Raw genomic sequence first — 17,287 nt, 5'->3', positions numbered from 1 at the left:
GGTTAATGTATGTTTTACAATGTAATAATTTGTATCTGCAAAGTAACTAGTAACTAAAGTTTTCAAATAATTGTAGTGGAGTAAAAGTACAATATTTGCCTCTGAAATGTAGTGGAGTAGTAGAAGTACAGAACATTGGAAATTCTCCAATAGAGTAAAAGATCCTCAAAATTGTACTTAAGTACAGTACTAAAGTACATGTATGTAGTTATGGATACATGTGTTCGGCGTTACATGTTTTTTTTTTTTGCATTTTTATAATATTGTTTTCCTTCAAACTCCCTCAAGGCCGTCGGAGCTACTGTGGATCGCTCCAGAGCCTGTCGACGCCGGAACCTAAGGAGAGTGTGGTCAGCAGGTCTCCGGGTCACCCGGAACTACCGCCCAAGCAAGTGACGCGCCGCAAGATGGACGGCTCCTGTAGCAACGGCTACCAAAGACCCGGCTCAGTGTAATGAACCTCAGCAATGCTAACTATATGTCACTAATACCACTAGTGGGGTGGTTCCAAATCTGGGGGGTCCCCAAATGTTTTTTGGGGGGTCCCCAGATGATTAGCTTATTGTGCAACATTGTTTTCTCACTCAACAGTAAACAAACCACCATACAGTATAAGTGTATACAGGGTATCTGCACATTTATAGTTACTATTTAATGACTTTTAAGACCTTTTTAATACCTCTACAATGAAGGGGAGAAAACTAATAAGACCATTACTATGTGAAAAGTAACCACCAAATTATACTATAAAAAAAATCAAAAAATGGAACATATTAGCTAAGAAAGAGGCCGAAATTGTGAAAACAGCCGATCTACAACGCCTTGCATTGCGAGGCGTAGCGAGCGTGTACTGTAGTTCAGCTATTTTCACAATAAGTATCTGTGGAACCGAGGCAAATAAAATGTAATGCCTCGACTCCAATATCATTATTTTGGGGGGGTGACGGCCTGAAAAGTTTGGGAATCAATGCTCTACACGGCTCCAAAATCAAATTACTTTATAACTGCTAGCGATGTCTGTACTGTTGGCCTTCTCCTCTGTGAGGAGAAAAATGTATGAATTTATAGTTCATACGTTAGTTCCATTGATCCAAGCCATAACACAATCAATCGATTGACCGTTGAAACAAACATGCCCTGAAAATGCTGAGCTTGCTATTTTCAGCGAAAGCTTTCCCCACAATAACAGGAAACTGAAAATGCACCAGTATAGAGCCCTGAGGGACTCCGCTCAACCATATGGGGTTTGAGTGGTCAAAGGCTGCCGTGTTAAGTGGTCAGATGGGTGGGCCGCGAGTGCTTTTGCGATTTTTCAAGTGGTCCCTGATCCAGAAAGGGGTGTGAATAGAACCGCGCTGCACTAGTGGCTCTACTAACATCTCAACTGTGTTTCTCCTGAAGATTTTATCAGTGTTCTGTGTGTTTGAGGGCTTTGCGTGCATGTGTACATTATTACATTACATTACAGTCATTTAGCAGACGCTTTTATCCAAAGCAACTTACAATAAGTGCATTCAACAAAGGTAAGGAACGAAAACTACTAATCACCAGAAGTCTTAAGTGCATTTTCTGCAAAAACAAGCAACCAAGAGTATACCTAGCGCTAAGGTAAAAGTGCAATATATCAGCTACCTATTTCCTTAAACAGATGAGACAAATAGCAAAATCAAATGAGCAGGAGCTAAAACAAATAATTGTATCGACTAAACAAGATCCAATAAACAATACAACAATAAAACAAGCGTTCATACAACTAGGTAACAACAAGTAGGCCAGGCAAAGAGGAAGGGTAGTGTTTCCTGACGAGGTGGGTTTTCAGTCTGCGGCGAAAGATGGGCAGTGACTCTGCTGTCCTGACATCAGTGGGAAGTTCATTCCACCACTGTGGGGCCAGAACAGAAAAAAGTCGTGACCGTGTGGATCGGCCAGAGTACAATTTGACCTGTCGTCTCCACCCCTACGCCCCGCCCCCACAGACGGGTGCAATATACAGGTTGACGACTTGTGGTTGGGGGGGGGGGGGGGGGGGGGGTTAGAATACAGTAAATGTTTAACCTCCCATTAACTAGAACAATGACGCATCTCCAGGTGGTCTGGAGGTGTGAAGACCTTCTCTGGCTGGGAGAGAATGGGTGAGAGCTGTCAATTTAGCCGAAAATGTTACATCCGGGGTGGTATAAAGGTGCCTAATTCCATATTTAGAAAACGTTTCAGATGAGGGGGGGGGGGGGGGGGGCGGGGGGGACTAGATCATTTGGATTGAATATTTAGGAAAAGTCAAGGGGAACCTTCTGAGAGCTTCATGAGCAAATATAATCTCAAAATGGGTCAGACTGACCGCTTAGACACGCGTGTGTTAAACCCTCTATTCTTAGTGAAACGAACCTTAGCTGTAACTGTACTTGGAACCGCTTTACTCCCCGTCTACATACTGTAGCCGATCTGCAAGCTCACGTGAGTGTCGTCTGTCAGTGGGGGAAACCTCACATGTCCATCGACAAGCTCGAAAAGTTTCGAAGCTTGTAGATCTGCTAATGTTGATCATTTCATGTGACGTTGCGTTATGATGGGTGTTCATTTATGAAGGAAAAAAATCACACCCAGTGTGAAGTGAGCGGTGCTATTTATGAATTATTAATTTCATCATGCATCTCGCTAGCCAATCACAGCACGTCCTGCGAAGTGACGCGCTTACATTTTTTACATTATTATTAATTTCATCATGCGTCTCGCTAGCCAATCACAGCGCGTCTGCGAAGTTTGAAGTTAATTTCATCATGTGTCTCGCTAGCCAATCACAGCACGTCCTGCTAAGCTTAGCCTATGGGCGTGTTTTCCACAGCACGGCGTCACAGCGAATTTCACGACGGAAAGAAAAACTTTGGCCACGGATGGGTCCTAAACCCTCTTATAGGAGCGGTTGCACCGCGCAAAAAACACAAGACGTTAAAATCTGGAGATAAGAGGTGTCTACCCGACAGGCGACAGCAACGAAATGCATGCTGGGAGTGGGTTACTTCTTACTCTCTCTTCTCCCATTTCTCTCTCTCTCTCTCTCTCTCTCTCTCTCTCTCTCTCTCTCTCTCTCTCTCTCTCTCTCTCTCTACTCCCCTTCCCTCACCTCCTCATTCTCTGCCCACCCCCCACCCCCACACACACACACTCAGTGGTGGAAAAAGTACTCAAATGTTTTACTTAAAGGGATATTTCACTTTCAAAAAAACTTTTGGTCATTTTATGGTCTACTCAGGCCCTTGTGAACCCCCCAGACAGTTTTTAAGTTGCTTGATTCAGTATTTAGATATTTGATATTCATTTTGCCAGCCACGCCCCCTTCCTATACAAACCCATTGTAACTTCAAACTCTATTTTTAACCCGTTTAACCATCAAAAACACCCGTCCTTGGTTCTGGTGACTCACCCTGCCCTCCTAATGCGTGAGAGGGCCGTGTTTTTTTGATAACTTTTTTCATTTATTTTTAATATATTTTTTTGGAAAATGAAAAAATGAAATACAAAAAAAATATATTAAAAATAAATGAAAAAAGTTATCAAAAAAACACGGCCCTCTCATGCATTAGGAGGGCAGGGTGAGTCACCAGAACCAAGGACGGGTGTTTTTGATGGTTAAACGGGTTAAAAATAGAGTTTGAAGTTACAATGGGTTTGTATAGGAAGGGGGCGTGGCTGATAAAATGAATATCAAATATCTAAATACTGAATCAAGCAACTTAAAAACTGTCTGGGGGGTTCACAAGGGCCTGAGTAGACCATAAAATGACCAAAAGTTTTTTTGAAAGTGAAATATCCCTTTAAGTAAAAGTATCAATGCTGCAATGTAGAAGTACTCTGTTACAGGTAAAAGTCCGGAATAAAAAATGTACTTGAGTAAAAGTACAGAAGTATTGGTATCAAAATGTAGTTAAAGTACCAAAAGTAAAAGTACTAAAATGTTTGAAAATAGCACACCTACCACACTTGTAGATCTGCTATTTTCCAAATAGGGCTAAAGTGGTTAATGTATGCTTTATAATGTAATAATTTATATCTGCAAAGTAACTAGTAACTAAAGTTTTCAAATAATTGTAGTGGAGTAAGAGTACAATATTTGCCTCTGAGATGTAGTGGAGTAGAAGTAAGAGCATAGACAATTGGAAATGCTCCGGTAAAGTAAAAGTAACTAAAAATTGTGCTTAAGTACAGTACTTGAGTAAATGTACTTAGTTACTTTCCACCACTGCACAGCACACTCATCTTTTTGTCTGCTTCTTTCCAGCCCTGCTGTTGTCTCCCATTCCACTCTGAGTCACATGTGTCTGTTTACCGCTGAGAGAGAGAGAGAGAGAGAGAGGGAGAGAGACAGAGAGAGTGTGTGTGTGTGTGTGTGTGTGTGTGTGTGTGTGTGTGTGTGTGTGTGTGTGTGTGTGTGTGTGTGTGTGTGTGTGTGTGTGTGTGTGTGTGTGTGTGTGTGTGTGTGTGTGTGTGTGTGTGTGTGTGTGTGCGTGTGAGAGATCAGACTAAGTATGTGCTCTGAGATTTATGCCCTTTTCTTTCCCCCTGTCGGTGCGGTGGGAGAGCTGGATTTAACCCATTGATACCTGGAACGCATCTGTGTCACTTTAGATGTCTTTGGCTATTCAAAAATAGCAGATCTACAAGCTCATAGCGCGGCACCGAGTGCCGCGCTACGAGCTTGTAGATCTGCTATTTTTGAAAAATCGTGAACATTATTATTTTTTTCCCGAAAAATTGTTAGGATTTTGAATTTTTTTAGACGCTGCCTCAGGTCTTAATGGGTTAATTAGGCTCTGCCTGCAGCGGGGTTGATGTGACCCAGCAACGGCCCCATGGCACCCATTCTCTCTGGACAAATAGATTGTTTGGCTTGGCGTGCGGTAAGAGCCAATCACGTGACCCCCGCGACCTGCTCCGCTCGTTTGCCTTGTACAGTATAGCACCCACCCACCCACACACACACACACACACACACACACACACACACACACACCCACACCCACACCCACACACACACACACACACCCACACATACACACACACACACACACGCACCGGCTGGTGCTGGTGCTATTATACCACCAGCACCACCAACACCACCACGCACTCCCCTTGAGTGCAGTCTCTTTGTACAGTAGGGTGCACATGGTCAAGTGCAGTGGATCCAGTCAGCAGTGGTGTAAAGTAACATTTAAGTACATTTACTCAAGTACTGTACTTAAGTACAATTTTGAGGTACTTTTACTTTACTGGAGCATTTCCACTTGTCTCAGAGGCAAATATTGTACGTGTTTTACTCCACTACAATTATTTGAAAACCTTAGTTACTAGTTACTTTGCAGATATACATTATGATATCATAACACATACATTAACCACTAACCACCCTATTTTATACCTAGGCTATTTGAAAATAGCCGATCTACAAGCTCACAATGCGTCGAATCGCGATGCGTTGTGAGCTTGTAGATCTGCTGTTTTCAAACATTTTAGTACTTTTACTTTTGGTACTTTAAGTACATATTGATACCTATACTTTTGTACTTTTACTCAAGTCAATTTTGAATTCTGGACGTTTACTTGTAACAGAGTACTTCTACCATAAAACATTTGAGTACTTTTTCCACCACTGTATACTCCTGGTCTAGTATTATTCAACCACAAGTGAACGTTTCTCAGCCAAATTTGTACTTGTTAGATTGATTAAACAAATACTTTATTAGTCAGAAATGTAAACGGCAAGTGGTACAGTAAAAGACGTTAAAGCTGAAAGGATAACGCAAAAAAGTCCTGGGGACCTGGTTTCCATTGTGGTCCTATGTAATTCAATTCATCAACATAGCATACACAATTAACACAATAATCATGTCATCAAACAAATGCGAACACTTTCTGTGTGGAGTTTGCATGTTCTCCCCGTGTCCCCTAGGGTAGATACCCTCACATAAACAACATACAGTAATCCTGGTCTCTACACTGCCTCCTCCTGTTCGGCCGGGGTGCCTGATGGAGGGGAAAGGCACTGGTTGGAGTAACGTGTTCCGTCCACGCTCTATGTCCCCCTGTCAGGTGATGAGAAGCGGCCTGCTCACTCCTCATGCATTGAAGGAAGCATGAGCTCAGTTCGGGGCTCTCCCCAGGCTGGCGGAGGGAGAGTAGCGCCCAGGATTCCAGCTTAGGCAATTGGCACTGGGCGAAAAAATGGCTTACAAAAATCGTGGGATATATATATATATATATATATATATATATATATATATATATATATATATATATATATATATATATTCTTTTAAAACAAATACAAACACTATATGTACAAAGGAGATGGCATAGCACTGATGCCATCACTGGTCCTAGCTACTTTTTTGCACCCCTCACTTTGAGCACAGAGCACTTTATGAGACTGTCTCAGGAGTCGTCCTTAATGGTGTATTTAGAGAGCGAGTCTTTTTATGCCAGTTGTCAAGGAGATGGGAAAGATCACATTTACCAGATGTTTTTTCAGGCCAATTTTGAAAGAAACCAGTGTTACACACCCTTTAATGGATGGTGTCAGCCTGTCAGGGCAGTCAGGCATTTTGGTGGCAGAGCAGTAAAATGAAAACTTTCACCAAAATTTGAGTTAAAGTTCTTGAGTACTTGCTTTTTAAAAAATAATACTCAGGTATTCAAAAGTACCGGTACATGCTATTTAAAATACTTGTCAACCAGATCTATAAGCTCACGTCGCACTGTGACGTTGTAGGTTGAGGTTGCAGATCGGCTACTCTCACAATGTTTGAAATACAGCTTAAAGGACGACTTCACCCATTTTCAACCTATCTGAAACAAGCTCAGTGCTTTTATGATACTTCCAGTTTAGTAGACCTCGTATTGTGAATTTGTACTTCCATGTACTGTTGTTCTCACGTCTTACTAAATAAAGTACATCAATCAATCAATCAATCTTCATATAATAGGTCCTCACTAATGCTCATGATAAAACTGTACCATTTTTTTCTACTTTCTGAAGTACTTTCTGAACTGTGGACAGTTCAGAGACCCGCCTACCAGGGGAATCCAAGCTAATAGAAACGGCAGGCTTTGTATTCCTGGAAAGTTGCAATGCAATAATAGAAGCCATTGTTCTGACGTTAATAAAAATTTAATTAAAATGTTTTTAATCTTGTTGGGAAAAAAAATCCTGCCTAATGATGATGTCACTGATAGACGGGTGTCTGGACTGTCCACAGTCCTCCTATGAGACACAGACCAAGTAGAAAGAAATTGTACCATTTTATCATGAGCAGCATTAGTGAGGGCCTATTATATGAAGATAGGTTGAAAATGGGTGAAGTCGTCCTTTAAGTGGTTAATTCATAATGTAATGTACTCAAATGTACTACAATGCTCAAGTGAATTACAGATACTCCAAAAATGTACTTAAGTACCGTACTCAAGTCAATTTACTTCATTACTTTCCACCACCGGTCAAGTGCAACAAGGCAGTGGTTCTCAACCTGCGGGTCGGGACCCACAGGGGGGTCCCCCACATGATTCCGGGGGGGGGGGGGGGGGGACTTTTAAGACCTTATTAATACCTCATAATAAATTAAAAGAAAGAAAAGAAAAGCATCAAAAGTAATCCAAAAACTATACTATAATAACTGATCAAACATTGGCCAAATTTTCAAATAACATACGAAAGAGGTAAAAAACGTTGTGAGCTTGTAGATCGGCTATTTTCACAATATTTATCTGTGGGACCGAGTCAAACTAAATTGAATGCCTCAACTCCTACATTCCAAGTGCTTATCAGGGTGGGGGGGGGGGGGGGGGCAATAGCAATAGCGCCACGTTATTACAGTAGCTTCCTTTACACGGCTGTGCGTTAGTAGACTGAAAGAACGAGCCCAATCGATGGTCTTGAAGGGCGGAGCCAAACCCAGGCACTGGATTCCAGCGCCTGGGTTTGGAGCACTCTGATCGGTTAGGAGATAACAAGGTCCTAAGACCAGCGTTCCTGCAAGGTTCTCCCAGGCTTTTTTTCTTTTGAAACAAAAAAAAAGGCATGGGTTTCCGAGGCTAGTGCGTTAGTGAAGCCAGGTCTGCCCGCATGCAGGCAGGAAGTGGCAGTCCTCCTCTCACCTCCTTCTAGACAATAGAGGCAGCGACCTGGCGGGTCGGGGTGGCTTTTTTGTATCGGGTCATTGATCACAGTCACATCAACACAAAGCTCTTATTTTGCCATCAGACGCCTGCCTGCACTCCAGGCCTGGATCACAGCCTGTTATCCTAATGGCTTCATGTTGAACTTTGAATGAAAGTGATTCATTTTGTCACCCTCTGCCATCGAGGATGATGATTTCAGTCATTTGCATAAGATTGAAGAGTGTTAGAGTGGGTCAAACTAGCAATAGAATACATGTGGTATTGCTTAACCCATTAAGACCTGAGGCCGCGTCTTAAAAAAAAACGGGAAAAAATAAAATAAAAACATTTCAAAAATAGCAGATCTACAAGCTCGTAGCGCGGCACTCGGTGCCGCGCTATGAGCTTGTATATCTGCTATTTTTGAATAGCCAAAGAAATCTAAAGTGACATAGATGCGTTCCAGGTCTTAATGGGTTAAATTGCAAATTGATTTTCCGAAGCGTCTTCCACCCTAACGGTCTCAAATACTAAGCTTAAAGCCTCAAGCTGCAATTTGTTCAACTGGTTGGCTGCATGTAGAACAACAATAACATTTAGAATGACAATACCTAAATATAATTCTACATATTGTGGTAATTGTTTAGGAAACACAGCACTAATGTTCACACTGTGTCACAAATTGTGAGATTAGTTGTTGCTTTAATCCCTGCAAGAAATAAGAATAATATAATACTTATTATCATTATCAGTAGTAGTAGTAGTAGTAGTAGTAGTAGTAGTAGTAGTAGTAGTAGTAGTAGTAGTAGTAGTAGTAGTAGTAGTAGTAGTAGTAGTAGTAGTAGTAGTAGTAGTAGTAGTAGTAGTAGTAGTAGTAGTAGTAGTAGTAGTAGTAGTAGTAGTAGTAGTAGTAGTAGTAGTAGTAGTAGTAGTAGTAGTAGTAGTAGTAGTAGTAGTAGTAGTAGTAGTAGTAGTAGTAGTAGTAGTAGTAGTAGTAGTAGTAGTAGTAGTAAATTGATTTAAGGTTTTTTTACATTCTGGCTAGTGTTTTTGAAATACTTTTTTATGGCAGTCAACAGAAATGTACGAATGGAATCTTGAGGTCCCTGGTGATTCCTGTTCCGTTCAAAGCTTCCTGTGTGTCTCTGAAACATTGCAGAAGTTGTGCTGAAAGGTTCACTGCAGTGATGTAACGTCAGTGAAAACTCTTACTTACTGCTTTTAGCCACTGGCTTCGGTGGCTGTGGCATTGTCCTTGTCCACTGTGTTGCAAAAATAGATTGAAAATAGTTATCTAGACCATGTCAAGGACCCCCAAATTGATATGGATTTGGCCGTGGACCCCCATCTGCAAAGATTTTGCCAGGGTACCGCTAAAGAGAAGATTTGTGTTAATTTTCACTTTCAAGATTTTTCAAAAAATGTTAGCAGATGCGCAAGCTCACAACGTGGCACGAAGTGACGTGCTGTGAGCTTGTACATCTGCTATTTTTGAATAGCCAACGTATGATGGTTAAAATGATTGTGACACTACATTAACCCATTAAGACCTGGAACTGTGTCATTTTTAGATTTGAGCTAAAAAGCATTATTTTACACTTTGGGCTATTCAAAAATAGCAGATCTACAAGCTCGTAGCGCGGCACCGAGTGCTGGAACACAACATTTTGAGATGGGGGTCTGCGGCTAAATACATATCATTTTGGGGGTCCTTGACATGAAAAAAGATAGAGCACCACTGATATAGAAACATAAATTTTTCAGAAAACTTAATTTTAGGAGACATGTAGAATCGGCTTCAGGTCTTAAAGGGTTAACTACTTTTGCTGGGGACCCCCTGGGGGTCACTGTACCCCACTTTGAGAACCACTGATCTAGACTTCCTAAAATATGTCCTAGAGGTTGACGTACTGACGGCCATAGACCAGGTCAGTGCTTGCCCCTGAAATGTATCGTGGGAATTCTAGGAACAGAGTCTAACAATAACCAGACGTCAGACTGTGTTATTACACGGCTTGAGTGCTTGATTCTTATTGGCCAATCACTGAACGCTGAATAACAGACCGCTGTCTAATCAAAGACTCAGCACCCGGCTCATATCAAACTACGTCGCTTGATTTTGTTTTTGCCGTATCCAACATTGCAGCCATGTAAACAAACACACAGTCATTTACAGCTAAATGATACACTCAAGAATGTGTTTGAAAAGAGGAATTGACAATGCAGTAACCAAATATTCATTCTATTTTTTCAACACTTCTCATTGTTCTGCACTGGACGCACTTGGCATAAATGAATGGACAATGAAATCGTTTTAAAATCAATCAAATTGTTTTGGTGTTACTTCATATTAAGTAGCCGTGTAATAAGGGGGAAATGCAATGGGGAGCAGGTCATTATTGAGAAATAAACCCTATATCACCCTTTCAGGGTTTAATTCTCAATAATGACCCGCTCCCCATTGATTATCCCTTGCATAACCTCTCCAATGAACTGAGACGCACATCAACAGCGTGAGACTGGCCCTCATATCCCCTTACAAGGGGACAGATGTTGATGTCTGCCTTTTACAGTATACAGTAAGGTCAAGTGAAATACACCATGTTTTAAAAAAAAAACTTAATGTAATTTCAGGGTGGCTGCACGAGCATTACTCTTCGAAAGTCCCTCATCATCGCAGGCCCCTCGAGTGGGAAGGTAGACCGTATAAGACACGACTTCAGCTGACCTAATTAATGTCAGAACGTTCCAGTGTTCATTTTGACAGCAAATTTTCATTGTCTTTTGAAGAAAATTCCATTTAGATTTGGTCATATTGTAGTCATCTGAAATGTTTTAGTTTTAGTCTAGTTTTAGTTGACTAAATCTATTTATTTAGCCGAATAACATGTTTTTTGGCGGGCCTTGATGGCATCGTAATGCCTGATTAATACATGGCTATGTGCCAAAAATAGCCGATCTACAAAGCTCACAACGCATCGTGAGCTTGTAGATCGGCTATTTTCGGAGCGTGACATCAACGCGCAGCCAAGCATCAAATGATTTGTCTTAGTTCTGATTTTCTTTTCCTTTTTTTTGACAACATTGTCAGTATATTTAGTCATAGTTTTAGTCATCGTAGCTTAGGTTTTATTTAGTTTTGATTTAGTTTCCGTCTGTGTAAAAAAAAAAGTTAGTCGTCATAGTTTTAGTAGACAAAGTCTTCGATCAAAGCCATTACAAAAACTCTGCCATTGCAAGTCAAGTTCTGTCATTTATAATCTCTTACTGCAGGGGTCTCCAACAGGGGGTCCGGGACCCCTAGGGGGTCCTCAGAGTTACTACAGGGGGGCCTCCAAATCTTAGTGTGATATGATTTTTCTTTTTTACGCTAACCACTTGAACCCTATAGCATCCCTTTTCTGAGGAGAGCTTTAAAAATAGCAGATCTACAAGCTCACAAAGCCTCGCAACGCGAGGCTTTGTGATCTGCTATCACAAGTGATCTGCTAATAGATCTGCTATTTTTGGCTAAAGAGGTGTGGTGGGGAAAAAAGAGCAGGCCTAGTAAACAAATATATATATATTTTTTTAATCTGAAACAATTTTATACGATATAGAGGGGGTCCCTGCTTCATCTCTCTCTCAGCTAGGGGGTCCTTGGCCTGAAAACGTTGAAGACCCCTGTCTCACTGTGTGTTTTTGTGTTCATAGGGACGCCAAGGCCATCTACTCCTGCAAAGCCGAGCACAGCCACGAGCTCAGCTTTCCACAGGGGGCGCTCTTCTCAAATGGTGAGTCTTTGCAAGCCCATTGGTTCTACTTTTTCGTGATTGATATATATTTGGCCACAGACCTCCCATCTGAAAATATTTTGTGCCAGGGACCCCCAGAAGTGTTTTTTTTTTCAAACACTTTCAAATTGCCCCCAAACTATTAAACCCAAAATAAAGAAATAAAACTAACTGCAGTCGATAAACACAGAGTCAAAACAGAACACAAAATAAAAGCTAATGAAAACCTCAAAACCATAATAGCCCCGCGCTCCACTGTCCCTCGTTGATAACGGAAACAGATGCTGCCTGATTTATGGCGGTTTACCGTAGCACGTTGTCAAACACTGCGTACATAAGTCACATCCTTGGCAAACACAATGCAGGGCGCCTGATGGCTTGATTGCCGTCTCGGGGAATCGTATGACCTTGTACGGTTTCCATGAGCATAGCTGACATGTGCCAGTGGGTCAGTGTAACCTTAGTGATGATGTCTGTCTGTTCTCTGGTAATGGTATGAGCAGCCAGCAGCCAGCAGCCAAGCCCACTGCAAACGTCAACAAACACTCCCTGAACGTTTAGAGTGCAGGCAGAAACATTTCTTCTAATCCGTTGTGGTCGGGTGCAAAGTAAACCTCATATGTCCAAAACCCTTCCTTTTTTGTTATTATTTAACCCTTCACGACCTGAGGCGATTCTTAAAAATGTTTTAAAAACTGTTTTTTGAAAAAAAATCCCAACATTGTTTTTTCAAGATTTTTCAAAAATAGCAGATCTACAAGCTCATAGCGCGGCACTCGGTGCCGCGCTATGAGCTTGTATATCTGCTATTTTTGAATAGCCAAAGAAATCTTAAGTGACACAGATGCGTTCCAGGTCTTAATGGGTTAAAAAGCAGTGGTGGAAGAAGTGCGCAGACATTTGACTTTAGTAAAAGTAGCAATACCACAATGTAAAAATACTCTGTTAAAAGTAAAAGGCCTGTGCTCCTTGATGTTACTCGAGTAAAAGTACAAAAGTATTGGCATCAAAATATACTTAAAGGACTAAAAGTAAAAGTTCTAATGTTGGAAAAAAGCAGATCTACAAGCTCACAACGTGTTGCGTATTTTCAAATAGCCTATGTATAAAATAACTTATACAAGAGCTTGTAGATCGGCTATTTTCACTACTTTTTGGGCAGCACTCTTGTATGATGTAGTAGGGCGTTAATTTACCAAAAGAAGACTCAAGAGCTCAAATATGCAGATACGAGGTTTCTGCCCGTCAGCGACGTTGGCTGTTAGCCTCTCTCTAATGATATTCTCCTTAATGGGTTTCGTTTTAACCCATTCAATCCGGGAACGCATCTGTGTCATTTTTTAGATTTCTTTGGCTATTCAAAAATAGCAGATCTACAAGCTCATAGCGCTGCACCGAGTGCCGCGCTATGAGCTTGTAGATCTGCTATTTTTTTTTAATCGTGAAAATGTGTGCAAATCTTTGAATATATATATATGTTTTTAAAGCGAAAGTTTGTAACTCAAATCTTTGCCTCTGGGGGCATTCTACAAATGTCTTCTAAATCCTAACAGTTTTGTTTTTTTTAAACGTATGTTGCTATAATCAGTGGTTCTCAAACCCTTTTCGTGTCGAGGACCCCCAAAATGTATATGGCCGCGGACCCCCATCTCAAAATATGTTGTTCCAGGGACCCCCATGCAGAAGCAGTTAAAAAAATGTTTAAAGCATATCTATATATTCAAAGATTTGCACACATTTTCACGATTTCTTTTCAAAAATCTACAGATCTACAAGCTCATAGCGTGGCACTCGGTGCCGCGCTATGAGCTTGTATATCTGCTATTTTTGAATAACCCAAAGAAATCTAAAAATGACACACAGATGCGTTCTCAGTCTCAATGGGTTAATTGGACTCTTAAGTCTAAGGAATGATGAGGTCACTGGTTAAATGGGCTGATGTGTGAGTCAGAGGCGAGGGAGTGCATTGGTTAAATCACTGGTTCTCAACGCCGGGTTCGGGGACCATTTGAGGTCCAGAAAATGGAACTTTGCAGGTCTGTAACTCAGAGAGTAGGCCTACGTACAAAATAGAACCATTTTGGTTCCATTTGTCCACTCTCAGAGGTTAAATAAGCACTGAGTATTTTGCAGTGTAGATTTGGGTTCCAGTAGTTTAGTTCAGTGAGTTTTTTGCTTTTAATCTACAATCTACAGTGTAAAATGATGTTTCGCTTTTAGAGACTAATCACTTTTAAGTAACAGTATACTTGAGTAGGATATCCTAGTAAACCTTCCACCTGATTGATGTTGTTGTTGTCAATAGTTTTTTGCTATTTTCTCCAACCCTTGTAAGTAACTGAAGAGTAAGTAGGCCTACTCAAAAATGCTACTCTATTTTGTCCACTGTAAGTGCCTAATTTACAGTCAACTTTGTCTTCACTAGTAGGCCTACAAAAGACATTCTGCTTTAACTGTGTGTGTGTGTGTGTGTGTGTGTGTGTGTGTGTGTGTGTGTGTGTGTGTGTGTGTGTGTGTGTGTGTGTGTGTGTGTGTGTGGGTGTGTGTGCGCGCAGTCTACCGTTCTATTGAACCCGGCTGGCTACAAGCAACATACGAGGGGAGAACAGGTTTAATCCCTGAGAATTACGTTGTCTTCCTCTAAAAAGCTACGGTAGTGAAAACAAAAAGTTAACATGGCAACTTCTTACCATGGTATCCATGGAAAACGATTATCCTTGATGCGAGTGACTGCTAAACAATTTGCCACAATTTGTGTTCATTTGAAGTTGAAATCTTTTAACAGTGCTGTTAATGTTTCTCAAATTTATTTTAATCACAAATTAAATCAAATTAAATTCTTATTTTTCATGACTGTAAACATGTTTTTCTGTTTTCTGTCTGTTTTTTGCAGATAGTTTTGTCTGACTAAAGACGTTGCCATGATAAACTGTCATTTTATAATAGTTCCTCTAAGTCAGATGCACATTTAAGATCCCCCACCCGCACTGCTGTTCTTATGTCCACTATTTAACCTACAGTATAAGAGAGTCACAGTATTTATGTAAAGGAGAGTCACAGTCACAGTATTCTTCCATTGAACCATTTTTTTTAGTACAAAACAGATCCTTTTGTAATTATAGCTGTTTTGTTTTCAAACAACAAGAACACAATCTTGATAGAGGAGCACCTTAACGATAACATTTATGCTGTTTCGCCATGGTTGACCACCTTCAACCTCGTTATCCCTGTTTTGAGCACGGGGAAAAGTATAGGTGATTCATTATTATTATTATTATAGTTTCCCCTATATATAACTATTCTAAAAGTGTAAATAAAATGTTAAAATAGTCACAATAGCAAGCTATTTTCGCTGCACGAAGGTGCACTCACTCTATGGTACTGCACATTAACATTCACCAGCTGTATCTGTAGTAATATTTACCTCTTAACTGTATCACTGTGCATTGCTATGAATTAACACATCAAGTGTGTTATGTTCTATGTAAAAGTGTGTTATGTTCTATGTAAAAGTGTGTTATGTTCTATGTACTACTGTAATGAATGTGATGTGTGTGAGACTGTAATGCAGGCCGCGTTACTGTACTCACTGGTACACTGGTGTACCAGCAATAACACAAGACACACGTAAGATTATATTATGTTGAAGATGCTGTTTTAATATTTAATTTTGTATTAATGTCACACTATGTCCCAAGTTAATACATGCCTTAAAGGGACTACACCATGAATTTGAACCTTTTCTTCTTTTTTGTGTGTTTTTGGTATTTATGTACCTCTTTTCCATCCCCAAAAATACCCCAGTTTGAACACTCAGGCTTTCACAGCAAATCTGGGGTTTTCTGTAAATTGGTCTCAAAACAGGCCAAACTGATTTGCACCCTGACGTGATGTCACGTCAGGGTGCAATACCTCCCGTTTTTCAGTTAAAAAAAAATAATAATAATGTTTTTATTTATTTTATTTGTTTTACTTTTTCCACACAGAACCAGGAGATAACATGCATACAAACTGTCTCAATAGCGCCCCGTGCCAAACAGGACAATGTGGTATTGCAGGTGAAAGTGCTTTGTAAGCCAGAGAGAAGTTAGTTGGAATGAGTATATCTGAGGCTTGACTAAGGCTCAAACCTTTTGAAAAACGTTTGAGGGACATAAACAATATGATATTAAATATATATATATATTTTTTAAATTCATGGTGTAGATCCTTTAAATAGGTTCACTTTAGTGGTATTTATTTGGTATTTCTTTTCAGCCAAATATGAACAACATGTCTCTGTTGGGTGGAAACCTCATCTCCAATGATTCAAACGGGAAAAAAAAATTAAAAGCAGCAGATCCGCAAGCTCAAAAGCTTCGAGCTTACGAAAAAGAAAAGAAAAGAACACAAAGAGCTAGAATATGGGAGGTAAAGGTTTCTGCCCGACAGCAACAATGTATACCTTGATGTACGGTTCTTAACTTATTATTGCACAAAGAGTGATTTCTCCAAATGAAGAATTTGGGAGGACGGATAAAGTAAAAGGCTGAACCCAGTTATGTGGGGTCGTTGCCAAAGCTCAAACTGCTGTTTTCCATGTCAATCCCTGATGAGAATGTTCCAACGGCCTTGAGCAGCGATACTGGAGCGATACTCCCTCACAGTTTGGACTCTACGGAAACCTTCACCCAATCACCAAAGATTTGTTGTCCATTGTTTTGGCACATAGGAGGCACGTTTCCTGAACAATCATTGACTGTATCACTGCATAAAGCTGTCTGTAAATAAACTGATTTATCGACCTGGCGCCGTGCATTTTTTTTTTTCATGAAGGCTTAACCCATTGAGACCTGAAGCTGATTCTACATGTCTCCTAAATCCCAACGGTATTCTGAAAAACGTATGTTTCTATATCAGTGGTTCTCAATCTTTTTCATGTCAAGGACCCCCAAAATGATATGTTTTTGGCCGCGGACCCCCATCAAAATATGTTGTTCCAAGGACCCCCAGAAGCAACGATTTGAGTTAAAAATGTTCGCTTTGAAAATATATATATTCCGAAGATTTGCACACATTTTCACGATTTTTCAAAAATAGCAGATCTACAAGCTCATAGCGCGGCACTCGGTGCCGCGCTATGAGCTTGTATATCTGCTATTTTTGAATAGCCCAAAGTGTAAAATAATGCTTTTTAGCTCAAATCTAAAAATGACACAGTTCCAGGTCTTAATGGGTTAACCACCAGCATCCGTATATTGTGGGGAAAGCTTTCGTCGAACATTTTAGATCGACAAGGTCACAACGCGCCAAGTTGCGCCGCGTTGTGAGCTTGTAGATCAGCTATTGTCACAATGTTTGCCTCTTTCTTACGTAATATTTGACAA

At 40.5% G+C, this 17,287-nt stretch overlaps 1 protein-coding gene across 4 annotated transcripts in view; it reads left to right on the top strand.

Annotated features, from left to right (window-relative positions):
* arhgap42b (Rho GTPase activating protein 42b) overlaps nt 1-16,705 on the top strand; it is a 188,273-nt gene extending 171,568 nt beyond the window's left edge. For 3 of the 4 annotated variants that reach the window (XM_084063876.1, XM_084063874.1, XM_084063873.1), the window contains 4 exons: nt 289-451; nt 10,783-10,845; nt 11,842-11,921; nt 14,477-16,705. In XM_084063876.1, coding sequence (XP_083920002.1) covers nt 289-451; nt 10,783-10,845; nt 11,842-11,921; nt 14,477-14,565 — 395 coding nt within the window. In that variant the 3' untranslated portion in view covers nt 14,566-16,705. The remainder of the gene's footprint in view (nt 1-288; nt 452-10,782; nt 10,846-11,841; nt 11,922-14,476) is intronic. The other variant, XM_084063875.1, reaches the window with a different exon arrangement.
* Nucleotides 16,706-17,287: the final 582 nt, after the last annotated feature.

This window comes from Gymnoscopelus microlampas (genome assembly GCF_963454915.1).
Source record: "Gymnoscopelus microlampas genome assembly, chromosome: 8".
NCBI lineage: Eukaryota > Metazoa > Chordata > Actinopteri > Myctophiformes > Myctophidae > Gymnoscopelus > Gymnoscopelus microlampas.
Note: the sequence above shows the minus strand (reverse complement) of the source record. Positions and strands in the feature narration are given on the sequence as shown.